The sequence below is a fragment of the Budorcas taxicolor genome, chromosome 5, assembly GCF_023091745.1.
Source record: "Budorcas taxicolor isolate Tak-1 chromosome 5, Takin1.1, whole genome shotgun sequence".
Taxonomy (NCBI): domain Eukaryota; kingdom Metazoa; phylum Chordata; class Mammalia; order Artiodactyla; family Bovidae; genus Budorcas; species Budorcas taxicolor.
Window position 1 is genome coordinate 20,779,414 of NC_068914.1, and position 14,752 is coordinate 20,794,165.

Below are 14,752 nucleotides of genomic sequence, written 5' to 3' on the forward strand. Positions count from 1 at the left end.
TACTGGAAAAAACTGAAACTTTAACTAGATGGACTTTTGTTGGGAAAGTAATGTCTTTGCTTTGTGATATACTGTCTAGCTTTGTCATAGCTTTCTTCCAAGGAGTAAGCGTCTTTTAATCTCATGGCTACAGTCACCATCTGCAATGATTTTTGAGCCCCCCAAAATATAGTCTCTCACTGTTTTCATTGTTTCCCCATCTATTTGCTATGAAGTGATGGGACCAGATGCCATGATCTTAGTTCTCTGAATGTTGAGCTTTAAGCCAACCTTTTCACTCTCCTCTTTCACTTTCATCAAAGGCTCCTTAGTTCGTCTTTGCTTTCTGCCATAAGTGTGTTGTCATCCAAAAATCTGAGATTATTGATATTTCTCATAGCAATCTTGATTCCAGCTTGTGCTTCATTCAGCCTGGCATTTTAAATGGCATACTCTGCATATAAGTTAAATAAGCAGGGTGACAATAAACAGCCATAACATACTCCTTTCCCAATTTGGAACCAGTCTGTTGTTCCATGTTCAATTCTACCTGACCTGCTTCTTGACCTGCATACAGATTTCTCAGGAGACAGGTCAGATGGTTCAGTGTGCCCATGTCTTTAAGAATTTTCCACAGTTTGCTGTGATCCACACAGTCAAAGCCTTTGGCATAATCAATAAAGCAGAAGTTTTTCTGGAACCCTCTTGCTTTTTTGATGATCCAGCAGATGTTGGCCATTTGATCTCTGGTTCCTCTGCCTTTTCCAAATCCAGATTGAACTTCTGGAAGTTCACTGTTCACTTACTGTTGAAGCCTGTCTTGGAGAATTTTGAGCATTACTTTGCTAGCATGTGAGGCGAGTGCAATTGTGCAGTAGTCTGAGCTTTCTTTGGCATTGCCTTTCTTTGGGATTGGAATGAAAATCGACCTTTTCCAGTCCTGTGGCCACTGCTGAGTTTTCCAAATTTGCTGGCATATTGAGTGCAGCACATTCACAGCATCATCTTTTAGGACTTGAAATAGCTCAACCAGAATTTCATCACCTCCACTAGCTTGTTCATAGTGATGCTTCCTAAGGCCCACTTGACTTCTCATTCCAGGATGTCTGGCTCTAGTTGAGTGATCACACCATTGTGATTATCTGGGTCATGAAGAACTTTTCTGGATAGTTCTTCTGTGTATTCTTGCTACCTCTTCTTAATATCTTCTGTTTCTGTTAGGTCCACAGTATTTCTGTCCTTTATTGCACCCGTATTTGCATGCAATGTTCCCTTGGTATCAAATAAACCCAAATTAAGAGACATTCTAACTGAAGTATGCTCTTTGAAAATGTCAGGCTGACGAGACTAAAGAGATAGAACAACTGAATGCAATTCATAATCTGAGATTATCTTTTGATATGTACTGCATTAAGGACAGACGGTGAACTTTGATCAGTAGATGGTAATAGTATTGTATCAATGTTAATTCCCAATTTTGATTATTGTACTATAGCTATGCAAGAAGAGGTCCTTGTTTATAGGAAATACATACTTTAGTATTTAGGGGTAAAGAGACCTCACATCTGAAATTACTCTCAAATAATTCAAGGGAGAAAATCTACATGAGAAGACATAAAGCAAATAAGATAAAATGTTAACATGAGTAAACTATGTGAATGGTATATGAGAATACTTTGCAGTATTCTTACAGCTTTTCTGTTGTTTGAAACTATGTCAAGGTATTTTTTTAATTTTAATGAAGCTAACAAGAATGAACTAGGAAGATGAGATGCTTTCTCATTTTGGAGTTGAGCATATTACATGGTTTGACCAACAAATACTTCTGAATTTTCTTAGTTGAAAATCAAAATAGAAAATACATTGTTTATTGTCTTTTATTCTGGCCATGGGCAGCACATAAGTTAGTCTTGACAGACAATTTTTCACTAGAAATTATACTGAGAAGTTAGACTGTCCCTTATATAACTATGGTATGTCATGATGCACAGTATCCTAGAAAACATGGCCCAGGTAACTCAGCTTTCTGATGGTTCCAACTTGTTTTAATGAAGTAATCAAATATCAGAGGCTTTAAATAAACCCTGGATAGCTGGATTAAATTTCTGATGAAATGTTCTAACCTACAGTGCAGCTATTTTATACTGTCCATTAAGTGAGACATAAACTAGATTTCAAGTGTGTTGAGTGACAAAAATCATTTTTTTGAAATAGCTCTCTTTTGTTTTAATCTACAAATAACATTCAGAATTTTATGTTTCATCAATAACCTGACTTCAAGCCAATAACAGTACTTTTACAAGTGCTTCCCCATGGCTCTATAAATACCGCTACTTCTTTTTTTTTTTTAATTTCTTTATTTCAGTTAGCCAATAATTAAGGCATCCCTTTCTCTTCCACTCTCTGCTACCACTTGGTATAGATGTGGCAGGTCAATTTAATCTCTGAGTTTAGCCAACCACATTTAGTTTTCCAATCTGCTAATCTCCTCTAATTAAGAATTTAGGATCCAATCCAGGAAGCATTGGACAATCTCCAACAAAGTCCCCAATAGTTAATGTAGATTGGATAACCTATCTGAAACCTGAAATTTATTGTAATTTACCCAGATAACTTGATCCTCAATCAAAACATTTTATAAAAATGTAAAGAAAGAGAAGTAGTGTTCAAAATCACCAATGAAGAAACACACACACACACAATGGAAGGAAGAGGAGATAAAGGAGTGCAAAGAGGCAAGACACACCAAATCCAAGACAGGATCTAAGATTACAGGCTGCATCAGGAGGAAACACCTAAAAAGGATTTGGGAGGAGGGGAAGAACAATTGAGAAGATTTTGAAAGGGACAGCACCCTCTGAATCATTAAAGGTCTGCAGTGTGATCATTGTATTGTAGTTAAGGAGAGGCATGCTGCAGTATTTATAGGTAAAATGTCACATGGCTCAGCAAAAAAAAAGAAAGAGTACTGATGCACAGTGTGTGATTCTTTTATCTTTTTGTAGGTTTGATTTTTTTCTAATAAAATTTGAAGAATTAATCAAATTTAAATATATATATATGTATATATATATATATATATCCTGATTTCCACAGCAATTCATTATCAATACTATCCAAGATTGGCCTGATGATTTCAGAAAGTGGTTTCCCTTCCATACTTTAGATGTCACTATAATAATTTCAGGAGTTCAGACCTAACTGACTAAAATTAGGCAATAAAATGCATTAATTCAATCATTCATTATACCAACAATTATTGAGTTGTAGGTAGAAGATATTACACCAAGACTGCAGAACACAAACTTGAATGCTGCTCTAAACTTAAGAGGTTTACAATCTAGCTTAAAGAATAATAAAAGCACCTAAAAATCTAAATACATCAATATTCTACAAAGGATTTTATTTTATATTAACAGTCATAACAAAAACAGTCATGATGTTGATAACTATCATTTAATGAACATCCACTCTGTATGGGATAAATTTAGTAAAAATTAAAATTATGTAATCTGCTAAACAACCCTATGGATTAGTTATTGCTCCTCCTTTAAAGATAATGAAAACAGTTCCCAAAGAGTTCAATTAACTTTCCCTCAGTCAAGCATCTTCCTTTGGGTACTGCTGACACCACAAAAAAAACACACAGTTTAAATTTTAAAATGAAAAGTAATCGAAAGCACTAACTACCTTACCGTATCAAAATTTAAATACTCAGGGACTTCCCTGGAAGTCTAGTGGTTACATCTCCATGCTTCCAATGCAGGGGCAAAGATTCCATCCTTAGTAGTGGAACTATGTAGTGGAACAGCTACATCTTAGTAGTGGAACTAAGATCCCAGAAGCCAAGTGGCAAAAAGTCAAAAAATACATACTCAAGAAAATTTCAGATCTGTGTTTTCTATTATCAGAGAAGTTACATCTAAAATAACATTAGTTAAACTTATTTCAAGAAATGGAATAAATAGTTATTAGATTTTCCTTTCTAAAGTAGAATGAACACACAAGATAATAAGTATGAATAAAAATATTTTTCCAAGAAAAAAATATTCAGATATTTAATATATTTAAACTTTGTGACAACTGAGTGAGAACATTCTCATGTGATTCTTATCTAGAAGAAATCATGCTTAAGGTATATAACTTGCAAACAACGCTATAACTTATATCCTATTTCAAGTGTTCATCCTAGTTCACATTTTTCTCTGCAGCTGAAGTTTTTTTTAATCTGTTTATTTTTAATTGATGGATAATTGCTTTATAGCATTGTGTTGGCTTCTGCCGAACATCAATATAAATCAGTCATAAGTATATATACGTGCCCTCCCTTTTGAGCCTCTCACCACATCCCTCCCCATCCCACCCTTCTAAGTTGTTACAGAACTTTCCCTGAATCATAGGGCAAATTCCCATTGGCTATATTACATACAATAATGTATGTTTCCATGTCACTCTCTCCATACATCCCACCTTCTCCTCCCCACCACACCATGTCTGTAAGTCTATCCTCTATGTTTATCTCCATTGTGCAGCTGAATTCTATAATAGAAACTAATCATCAACTGTGAGATTATTTTTCATACTGATGATATTGTAGTCTTTATTATAGAATTATTGATTCTATAAAATATATACATATAAAAAAGGGGGAAAGAGAAATTTAATATTTTCAAGGTTTAAAGTCTTCTTTCTGATACTTCTCATTTACAAAAAGCAGAAATGACATTTTTAAAAAGAAAGGAAAGGCTCTGGGGGATATAAAGAAAGTGAATATATTGGTTTAAAAAAATTACACATTTTCTTAAAGGCTCACTTAATATTTTTAGTAGGATAAATTATATTTTTAGATTTAATAATAATACCACTAACTGAGAAATTTCTATGTGTCCAGCTATCCTAAGCAATGTAACATGTATTAAATAATTTGTTTATGTTGGAGAAGGAAATAGCAACCCCAGGGACGGGGGAGCCTGGTGGGCTGCCATCTATGGGGTCGCACAGAGTCAGACACGACTGAAGCGACTTAGCAGCAGCAGCAGCAGCATAACTATCTTATGATCCTATGTGTATTTTTGTGTACTAAATTTAAAATTAAACAACACACAATATAATGTTTAAAATAAATAGTTTTGTTACTTAAAAATAACTAATTTCCTAAAATAAGTCTATTATTTAACATCTGGTTCTCTAAAACCATGAAAAGAACCTATGCTTTAATCAGATTCATATATCACTAAATTATAGACATAATAAAACTGTACCATCTCTTCCCTTAAAATTTTTCAAGTGCAGAAAGTCCTGTTTTTAGTTCAAAAAGGAATAAAAGTATTTAAAACTATGAAGCACGAGAACAGGTTACAGAATGACACTGTAATCTTCTTTCTCTTGAATAAGCCACTACAGTGGGCAAATCTTGCCATCACATCTTTAAAAACATATTTTTATGACACATTTGAATACTGAAAGGCATTCCATTATCAAATTAACTACAACTTGAAGATGATTTCAGGCACTAGTAAGGTTTTAACAAAAATTTAACTAACAGTTCCTATTTTGGCTCTTTTTCCCTGTCTGTTGAGATGATATTCTAGCCAATACAGGGAGAGCTATACAGTAAAGAAGGCAGACATCAGAAAACAGTATAAATCTAGCTCTATCAAAACACAAACACATTATCAGATGCGCATAAGGATTCAAGACACAAAGCATATGTTCTTTTCTTAGCTCAGAAGAATTCAACAGACTTTTTTTGTAGCCTGAATGAAATTTTCTTCAAGCCTATTTACCCTACTTGGCTTCTATTCACTCTCATTCTGTTTGGGATCATTCCTAGAAATTACAAAATGGACATGAGTCTTGAATCACTGGAAATGTTCATGTTCCAGTGATAAATGAATGACTTGACTGTGTGTGAGTTGGCTTAGTGAGAACTCAGCCCTGAAATCAGTCTCATCATCCCTGGGCAAAATGCTATGTTACAATTTCTGGATATGCAAACCAGAAGCCCCATGTGTGCCTTTGAGCGTGTGAATAAACATTGATGAATGAGCACACATCTTTGATAGTTTTTGCCAGAATATGACATAAGGAGGAAAATAAGGACCATGTGTTGTTGAACTATAAAGCTACATTCTTCAGTTTTATATGATCACCTTATACGCTAAGATTATCTTCTTCCAACATATACATTTGTGGGGTTTTCTTTTGTGATTGTTGTTTTTAAAGCTGGTATCCCTTTGCGGATACTCTTACCACTCACTCTGAATTTTTCCCCCCTGATGGTCTGTTACATTCAGATGTCTGGGATTCCTTGCCTGGGCCTATGTAAGACTATCATAGGACTTCCCAGTGGTCTAGTAGTTAGAATTCTGAGCTTCAACTGCACAGGGTAAAGGTTCAGTTTCCTGGTCAGAGAACTAAGATTTCACATGTCATGTGGTGTGGCCAAAAATTTTAAAACAAAAACAAAACACAAAGAAACTATCATTATGCCTCCCCCCTCAACCCCGGGATTTCTTTGGAAGGAATGATGCTAAAGCTGAAACTCCAGTACTTTGGCCACCTCATGCGAAGAGTTGACTCATTGGAAAAGACTTTGAAGCTGGGAGGGATTGGGGGCAGGAGGAGAAGAGGAGGACAGAGGATGAGATGCCTGGATGGCATCACTGACTTGATGGATGCGAGTCTGAGTGAACTCCGGGAGTTGGTGATGGACAGAGAGGCCTGGCATGCTGCAATTCATGGGATCGCAAAGAGTTGGACACGACTGAGTGACTGAACTGAACTAAACTGATACCTCCCCCTCCCCCCAATAACCATCAAGATCACTATATGATGTCACTAAAATCTGCAGCATGTTGCTGCTGCAAGTCATGGAAAGTTACTTTGTAACTAGACTTAAGAAAAGTTTATCACTTTACCAATGATTTAACCAACTGAAACAAAGTTGTAGATAAGTGTGCAGAGACAAAGCTTTAGTAACCTTGTTCTCTTTCATTTCTAGTAGCTTAATAAGTTTTTAAGATAAACAAGGTAACTCAATTGTATCTAATTTGGTACTTTCGAACCCTCACTAGTGTAGGTAACAATTTACAAATGAAGTAAATAATTTTCAAAGGTACCAAGTAAATTTCCCTAGGGGGTGTTTTGCTCTATCTCGGAAATTTTTTTGGTTTGTTTTTTTCCTTCAAAGTATATACCACAAATTGTAATTTATTAATTTGTCTTTTTTTTTTTTTTTTTGCCCTCAATCTCATTGAGGGCAGAGATCACTTTGGACTTATACACCATTGTAGCCCAGCATTTAGTACGGGCTAAAAAAATATTGACCGAATGTTAATAATACTGTTTTTCAAGAAAGAAGACTCATTGAGCATTAACTGTGTGCCAGGAAATGATGGTACTAAAATATTTTGAATATCACTGTCATGTAAATCAAGATCACATATGAAACGTGATACATTTATGATTTGATTCTCCTTTTAAAACATGTTTCAAAAAGACTAATCAGTATAGCTACACGCCATTATCTTCTCCTTCTCTTAGTGAGACATGTCTTATTTCCCCTCATTCCATACCTCCCTGCCCCCTCAACCACTTCTTCTTTTATCAGCATCATCAAGGAAGGAAGGAAGCATTGAAGAGCAGGGCCACGAGCACAGAAGCTATCAGGAAGATTACTTAGTTTTCTTTTTTCTTTATTTTCTAAATCATTTGTAGACAAGTTCCTGGTTTAATATCCCTTGATATTTCTTTGTATTTGTTCAAAATATAATACTTTGATGATATTTAATAACCAAATAGCTAGAAAATGTTTCTTACCAGTCAAGAAATTACAGAATGTATAAATGCAGTTCACCCTCAGGGATACCCACACTTTTTATGCTGACATGATTTTAGGTTTTCAGATAAGTTGCAAAAATAGTATAGAGTTCTTATATAAACTTTACCCAGTCCTGTCAGTGTTACTTTCTTACATAATCATGGTTCTGTTTTGACCCTGCCATACTGTCCCTGTGGTCATTTAGTGATGCTGAATATATTTTATTTGTCCCTTCAGGTCCCCACTCCATCTTCTACATCCTCTTATAAGACACAGGAAGCTGACCAAGATATATCTCATTAGTAGGCTCCCTTTCTTTTTTTGGGTTCTGGTTGGGATAAACCAATGAAAGCAGCAAGAAACTGGAGGGCAGAGTATATGTTTCCATACCCACCTCCCCATGACTTTCTTGCTGAAGAAAGATCCTATTACCATAGGCCACACAATAGAATAGTCCTGTTCTATTTAGCGACAGCTATTCTACCTGACTTTCTGCTCCCAAGCCCTTATCCCTTCCGGCCTAGGAGTGGCAATTTGTCTGCTGTCCTTAGCCCTAGGATGCTTTGTCATCCCTAGATTTTTCTGAATCCTACCCTCACCCTTTAAAAAAAAAATCCCTTTCTTAACCCAATATTTTCAACTAACTGTGCAATCTGATTTTCTCCAGAGACAATGACTGACAACCTAACCAAAGTGATGTTACCTTGAATTGACTCTCTCTAAGGGTATATATCCTTCTACCCCAAAACATAGAGCAATGGCTATTTACATACAGGTTTCTGCCAAGAAGAGTTCCAAACCAAGCCACTCATAAGTACACATTTATGAAACATGGCCTGAAATCATCTCATACATTTACCTTTCTCAAGAATCAAGTGAACAATTAAAGCACAGCTAATAAGCTGTCATCTATAAAAATAACTCCAATGAGTTAAGGCAGAAATGTGGCCCTCTAACACCAGTGGGGAAGGAGTTTGTGCTGAGCACCCCAACCTCACTCCCCCAGTCAATTGATACCCATTCTGGCCACGAGAGTACTTTGAACAGACACTGTGCATTCAGCTAGAGGAAAATGCTATCTTTAGTCAGGAATGTGAGATCACTATTTATAATTCTAAATATTGAATTATAACAGCATGAATACAGATTACCAATTTAAATAGATTATTTAAAGATGAGAGGTGGGAGACTCAACAGGTAATTTTAACCCATAACTAGATTCAGGATTTAGTTAGCAGGTTCACAGTAGGATGAGACAAGCTTCCCAGTTTCCTTAGTCAGACTCTTCATTTATCCAACTACTTCCTAATAGATTATGAAGATGAAAATCAATCAGGATACTTATAGGTAGCAGCTACCCTGACCAAGAGCAAGGGACTGAAGAGATGTGAAGACTTTAGAGGTTAGAGTCCAAGGAAGAAGAGCAGCACTCAGGCATAAGGTCAAAAGCAAAACTGTAACCTGAAGATTCCCATCACTGATCCCTGAGTAGCAGCTGACTGCAATGGTAAGTCCTCACCCATAAAATCCTAAATGGAAAGTTTTGCTTTTCCTCCACCCTCCCTCCCAAAATGCAGATTTCGTTTCCTTAACATCTCCTTTAGGGTTACATAATATTCTCTGCTTGAACTGGTCCCTTCCAGGGGCTGCTTCCAGCTGCGCTAGGAGGTCGAGGCAGGCTGGAGGCCTCAGTTGGACGGGACAGAGAGGCAGCATCCAGGGAACAACATGCCAACTGCCAAGCAACTAGCTGACACTGAAGGCTGCAAGACCTTCACCTCCATGATGGTCCTCAGTGTGCACGGGGGCTACTTCTGCAGGGTCCGAGCCTACCACTATTGCTAGCAGCACAGCTCCCAGCGCCAGGCTGCAGAAGAACAGAAGACCTCGGGAGCCCTGTTGAATGGGCAGGCTTTTTTCCTTGAGCAGAGAGGCCCAAGGCCTGCTGTGGAAAGACTGCACCTGCAATCATTTCCGAGTCCAGCGGACCAGGGCCTTAACAGCTTTCGAACTCTGCTGGGAAAAAGCGCCCATGTTCTCTCTGGTACATCCAGTTTGGAGAGGCTATCAAATCAAAACAGGAATGGGAGGGTGAGGCACACTTACAGACATTAAATAATTTGCCATTACAAAAAAAAAAAAAATTCTACACTTGCTCAACTGTATTTTACACATACCAAGCTGAAACCTGAAAGTATCTTAGCATTTCTTCTGTGGTGCAGAGAAACAAAGCTTTCTTTGGAAAAGAACAAAAAAGTATGCCCAACAGAAAATTAAAGAAAACATTTTAAAATGTCAGCATCAGAAAATCATTAATTTTTTCTTTTTAGAGCATTTCCTTAATCTTGTACAACTGATAACTACAGAGGAAGTGAGCAACAATTTGGTTCTGCTTGTTGTGGCACATGAATATCAGCCACACACAGCACTTATTTCTTTTTAAAAGTCAGAGTTCATTGCCACGATTCAAAAAAGCAATACACAGTATATTTACTTCTGAAATTTATTTCAGGTAACAGGACACCCACAGACTAACAAAATAAACAGAATTCAAGAATATTCCCAAGGCCCAATCCTACCTCATGGCAAAGGGAGGTAATGACTTAGCTACCAGGGTTAGACCATATTAGTTTGTCCATGTGGTTTCCTTCCTTTTCTTCTATGCCCTCTTCCCATCCACCCTCAACCTGCCCCCCCCACCTGCCTCCCCACCTCACCCCCACCCCCACCCCCAATACACACAAATCTGCGAGTCATTTATAAGAGCAAGACTAAAACTATTTCCAACTTGAAGATTTTAAGACAAAATACCTGAGATGGATATACCCAATACAGTAAATAAGAAAAGAAAATAAGATATACATTCAGGGATTTTAATGATATTCTTCTATAATTTGGGGAGGAGAAAAAATTAACAGGAGGCAGGTGGATCAATATGCAGAAGAAAAACAGAGAAGGGTTTAATTTACCTTGAAAATAACCAGTATTCTATTTGTCTAAGCCCAGTGAGAATTTGTGCCAAGCAATTTCATTCATTTCACAGTGCCTAGCAGACAACTGACTGTGTGGTAAATATTAAATAAATACTTGTTGGTTGATGAAAAATGTACATGGCAATGCTGTGTACACACAGGAAGCAGAAACTTGAAGTGGTCAGACAAATTAGAAAGCAATGCAAGGTTTCGTTCTGCATGTCAATAGCATTTTCAAGATACACAACTGAGGAAACAGATGAGAAAAAAAAAAAGGTGCTACATCCATAGTTCAAACATGTTCTTCCTCTTTGAGTGCCAACACTTTATTTGCAAAAGAAAAACTAAGATTAGGATAAGATATTTTTAGTTATATATACACAATATAATTTTAAAGATCAGTCATTTTATTGCTTAATGTCTTTTTGAATTAAAAAGGTTGCCTGCTCAAGATACTTACATTCAGAATAGCAACATACTACCTGAAACCTTTAACACATAAGCACCTATTTACTAGACTAAAGCTAGCCTTGAACTTTTAGTCATGTATATGATTTTAAATTAACCCTGCTAAATACCAGACAAAGCTCATAACACAGACTGCTAGCTTATAACTGAATTAGGTAACTACTAAATACTCATTAGGCAAATTACAGAAAATAAAGGAAACATACTCATTCCTACAGCTTCATGAATGCCAAAATTAATGATGATATAATGAGAATTTGGGATTAAGCAATTGTAATTTGGCTGTAAAATCTCAATGGCTTACACATTTTAAATTGAAATAAAACCTCCAAGCATCTTTTCCTTTAGAAAAATCACACATTTAAAATAGTGTCTAATGGAAGGACTATTAAAACTACAATGGATCATAGCTGTCAACTTTAAACAGTGTCTTTCTCCTTAAGAGCTTAAGTTTACACACTGGTGCAACACCACAAATGCAGATGCTACAAAGAGAGCCACAAAAAAAGCCACAAATTTTATTCACAACACTTTGCATATAAAGTTTTCCTTCTGCAGACTTGTGTGGAGTTGAAAATAAAGGATGCTAATATGCATATTATGTAGTATATAAAAAGAGAGAAAGAAAGAGAGAGATAAAACACTTTAGTTGAGTGAAAATTCATTTATCTACTGAAAATCTGGGAGAACTCATATCCACTGTACTCCAAATTTACCCCTCAGTGACAGAAAAATACTATATGAAATGGAAAAAAATTAAAAATGATTTAATCAATAGCTGATTACCTTTAAAACTTTGGGCTTCTTTTCCCTCTGGGGCCTCTTGTTTTCCTTTACAACCTAAAAAAAATCAAATTGCAAAATGAGCCTCCGTTTAAGAGAAAAAAAAATTAGCTCCCACACCACCCCCCCAAATTTTTTTTGGCTATTTCTCTATAAAACTACTTATCCCATCTAAAATCATCAACATGTTTGCTAGGCAGAACCTAAAGAGCTTATGTAAAATGTATACTTAAAAAGTCACTGAAAAAAAAGCCTTGCATAAAGATGAAGTAGGGAAATACCCTTTTTTCCCCTTAAAGTCTGTCTTAATTAGCCTCTGCATTCTTCACAGCGAAGCCCACGAGGTAGCCATCTTGCTTGCTTCTGCAGAGGAAGCCTCTACAGGGGAACAGTTCTGCAAACTGCTTTTTGGTATTATTATCATGGTGTTTAAAGGCAGCCCTGGCCTGCCAGCACTGTAGACGTGCTGGGCATGCCTTTTGCAAAAACAGCCCCACAAAGAGTGCAGCCAATGGCAATGCAGAGCTTAGCAACTCCAAAGTGATCTTCTCTGCCTAGCCTTCCTAGACAAAGGATCTCCTGTGCGGCTCCGCTCTCACCACAGGACACAGGCAGCCACAAGCTGCGACATGGAGTTCGCTGCAGAGGATCCGGTCGCGCCGAAATCACAGGAGGCTTCAGCAAACACAATGCACACAAATCCCCAGGTCTCCACCATCGGATCGATGGCGGAGTTTCCCTGATTAGTAACCTCTTGGCGGCTCCGAGGGCAGGTCTGCGCGGGGGGGTTGGGGTGCGGGGGGTGCATGGCCCTTCCTCCAACATACAGGAGATATAACTGAGCTGAGGGGGGCATTTGGGCTTGCTGAAACTCTGGAAGGTATTGTGCATTTTTACTTTATAAGGCAAGGCTAAATATTGGCGATATTTAAGGCAGGGAGGTTATGTGAGGACACTGTAGGCTCAGCTGTTGGGCTGCGTGTCTCATTCCTCGGGAACCACACCTCTCTGCAGCCGGCGCTTTGCCCAGAAACACAGCAATTTGATTTCTGTCAATAAATGTCCAATGACAAAGGCAGATTAAAAAATAATAATAAAGCCGCTTAAAAGGAAAAGGACAGGATGAGGACAAGGAAAAGGGGAGGAGTTTTCAGAATACACTTGCCACTCTGAGTGGCTGGCGATTTCAAAAAAGCTTTCTCTCTCTTGCTCTGGATGTTTCTGATGACCTTCATTTCCCCCAAGAAATTAGTCGCTTCCAGAAAGTGAACTCATACTTCTGGGACATAAGAAGCACCTTTGGCTCCTCTACCTTCTAAGATCTTCAACTGTCACCGAGGATCTCTCCGCAAAGCTGCCAAGCAGGTCACCACGTGGAGCCTGTCTGTGCACGGGCTGATGATCAGACACGGCCACTTGGTTCCCAGGGACTGGGAGCTGAGCCAGAGGTGGAACAAGCAGCCACCCACACTCAGCACACCTGGACTACACCCCGCCCCATGCCGAGCGGGTGGCAGGCACTGGGAGAGCAAGGCACCACAGCTGGAACTTGCCAGACTCTGGGAATGACAGAGCCAGAGGAGTCTAGCCCCTCCCTTCAGCCCCCTGGATAAGTAATAATGGCAATAGACAAAGAACCAGGACAGCTGTTTGAGCTGGCAGGTCTCAAGGTCACTGCCAAAATTCGGTGCAGAGGCCAGTCACAGTGCCATCACAGCCACCTTGACAGCTGCACAGATCTTGGGAAGACAGCTTCAGCTCCATCCTCACAGGGCCAAAGTCTCAGCAGCACAGTTGGGGGATTGGCAGGAGGGCCTCTCTGGCTGCTCAGCCAAAGATGGGTTTTCCACTTGCAGTTGGATTCAGAACAGATTCCCACAACCAGAAATCAGGAACAGAGTGAGGGCCGGAAAGCCTGTATTTCATCACCCTGGATTCCTAGCCTTTCGGTTTGCCACAAAAGCACGCTTTTCTAGTTGGAATGGGAAATCCAACATGCATTGTTTTCCCGCTTTAAACTACCTCTCCCCAACCCATTCACCCTCAAAAATTTTAACAAATGTAAGAAGCAAGCAAAACCAGTGGATTGTAACGTAACCACGTTCACCACGGCAACTTCAAGCACACTGAGCCCACACTAAAAAGCTCTCTGTGGGGAATGAAGCAAACATGAAATGGGTCAAAAACAGGACCAAATATAACAGGATTTGAAAATGGGCGCAAAACCTTTCAGCCCTATGTTTCTTTCTCTTTGGAGGCTTGTGTGGGTGTGGTAAAATATAGAAAACAAAAAATTTTACATTTTTACCATTTTAAAGTGTATAATTTAGTAGCATTCATATTAATAATATATTCATAGTATATTCATAATATTATGCAAGTATCACCACTTTCCATTTCCAGAACTTTTTCATCATCCCAAGCAGAAACTCTGTACACATGAAGTTACTTCCTACTCCCTAACTTCTGTTAACTTTCTGTTCTACTTTGTCTCTATACATTTGCCTGCTCTAGGTACCTCATATAAGTAGTATCAAGCAATATTTGTTCTGTTGTAACACTGGGTATGCAAGTATCTGTTTGAGTCCCTGCTCTCAATTCTTTCAAGTATATATACCTAGGAGTAGAAATAGTGGATCATATGAAAATTTTGATTAATTTTTGGGTGAGGAAACACCAAACTATTTTCTGCAGCCAAGCCACCTTTTTTTTTTTTTTTGCCATGTTA

At 38.1% G+C, this 14,752-nt stretch overlaps 1 protein-coding gene across 1 annotated transcript in view; it reads right to left on the reverse strand.

Annotated features, from left to right (window-relative positions):
* Window positions 1-14,752, reverse strand: part of TET1 (tet methylcytosine dioxygenase 1) — a 121,847-nt gene that overhangs the window by 74,959 nt on the left and 32,136 nt on the right. The window contains exon 2 of the mRNA XM_052640242.1: window positions 12,028-12,081. Within this exon, the coding sequence (XP_052496202.1) occupies window positions 12,028-12,081 (54 nt within the window). The remainder of the gene's footprint in view (window positions 1-12,027; window positions 12,082-14,752) is intronic.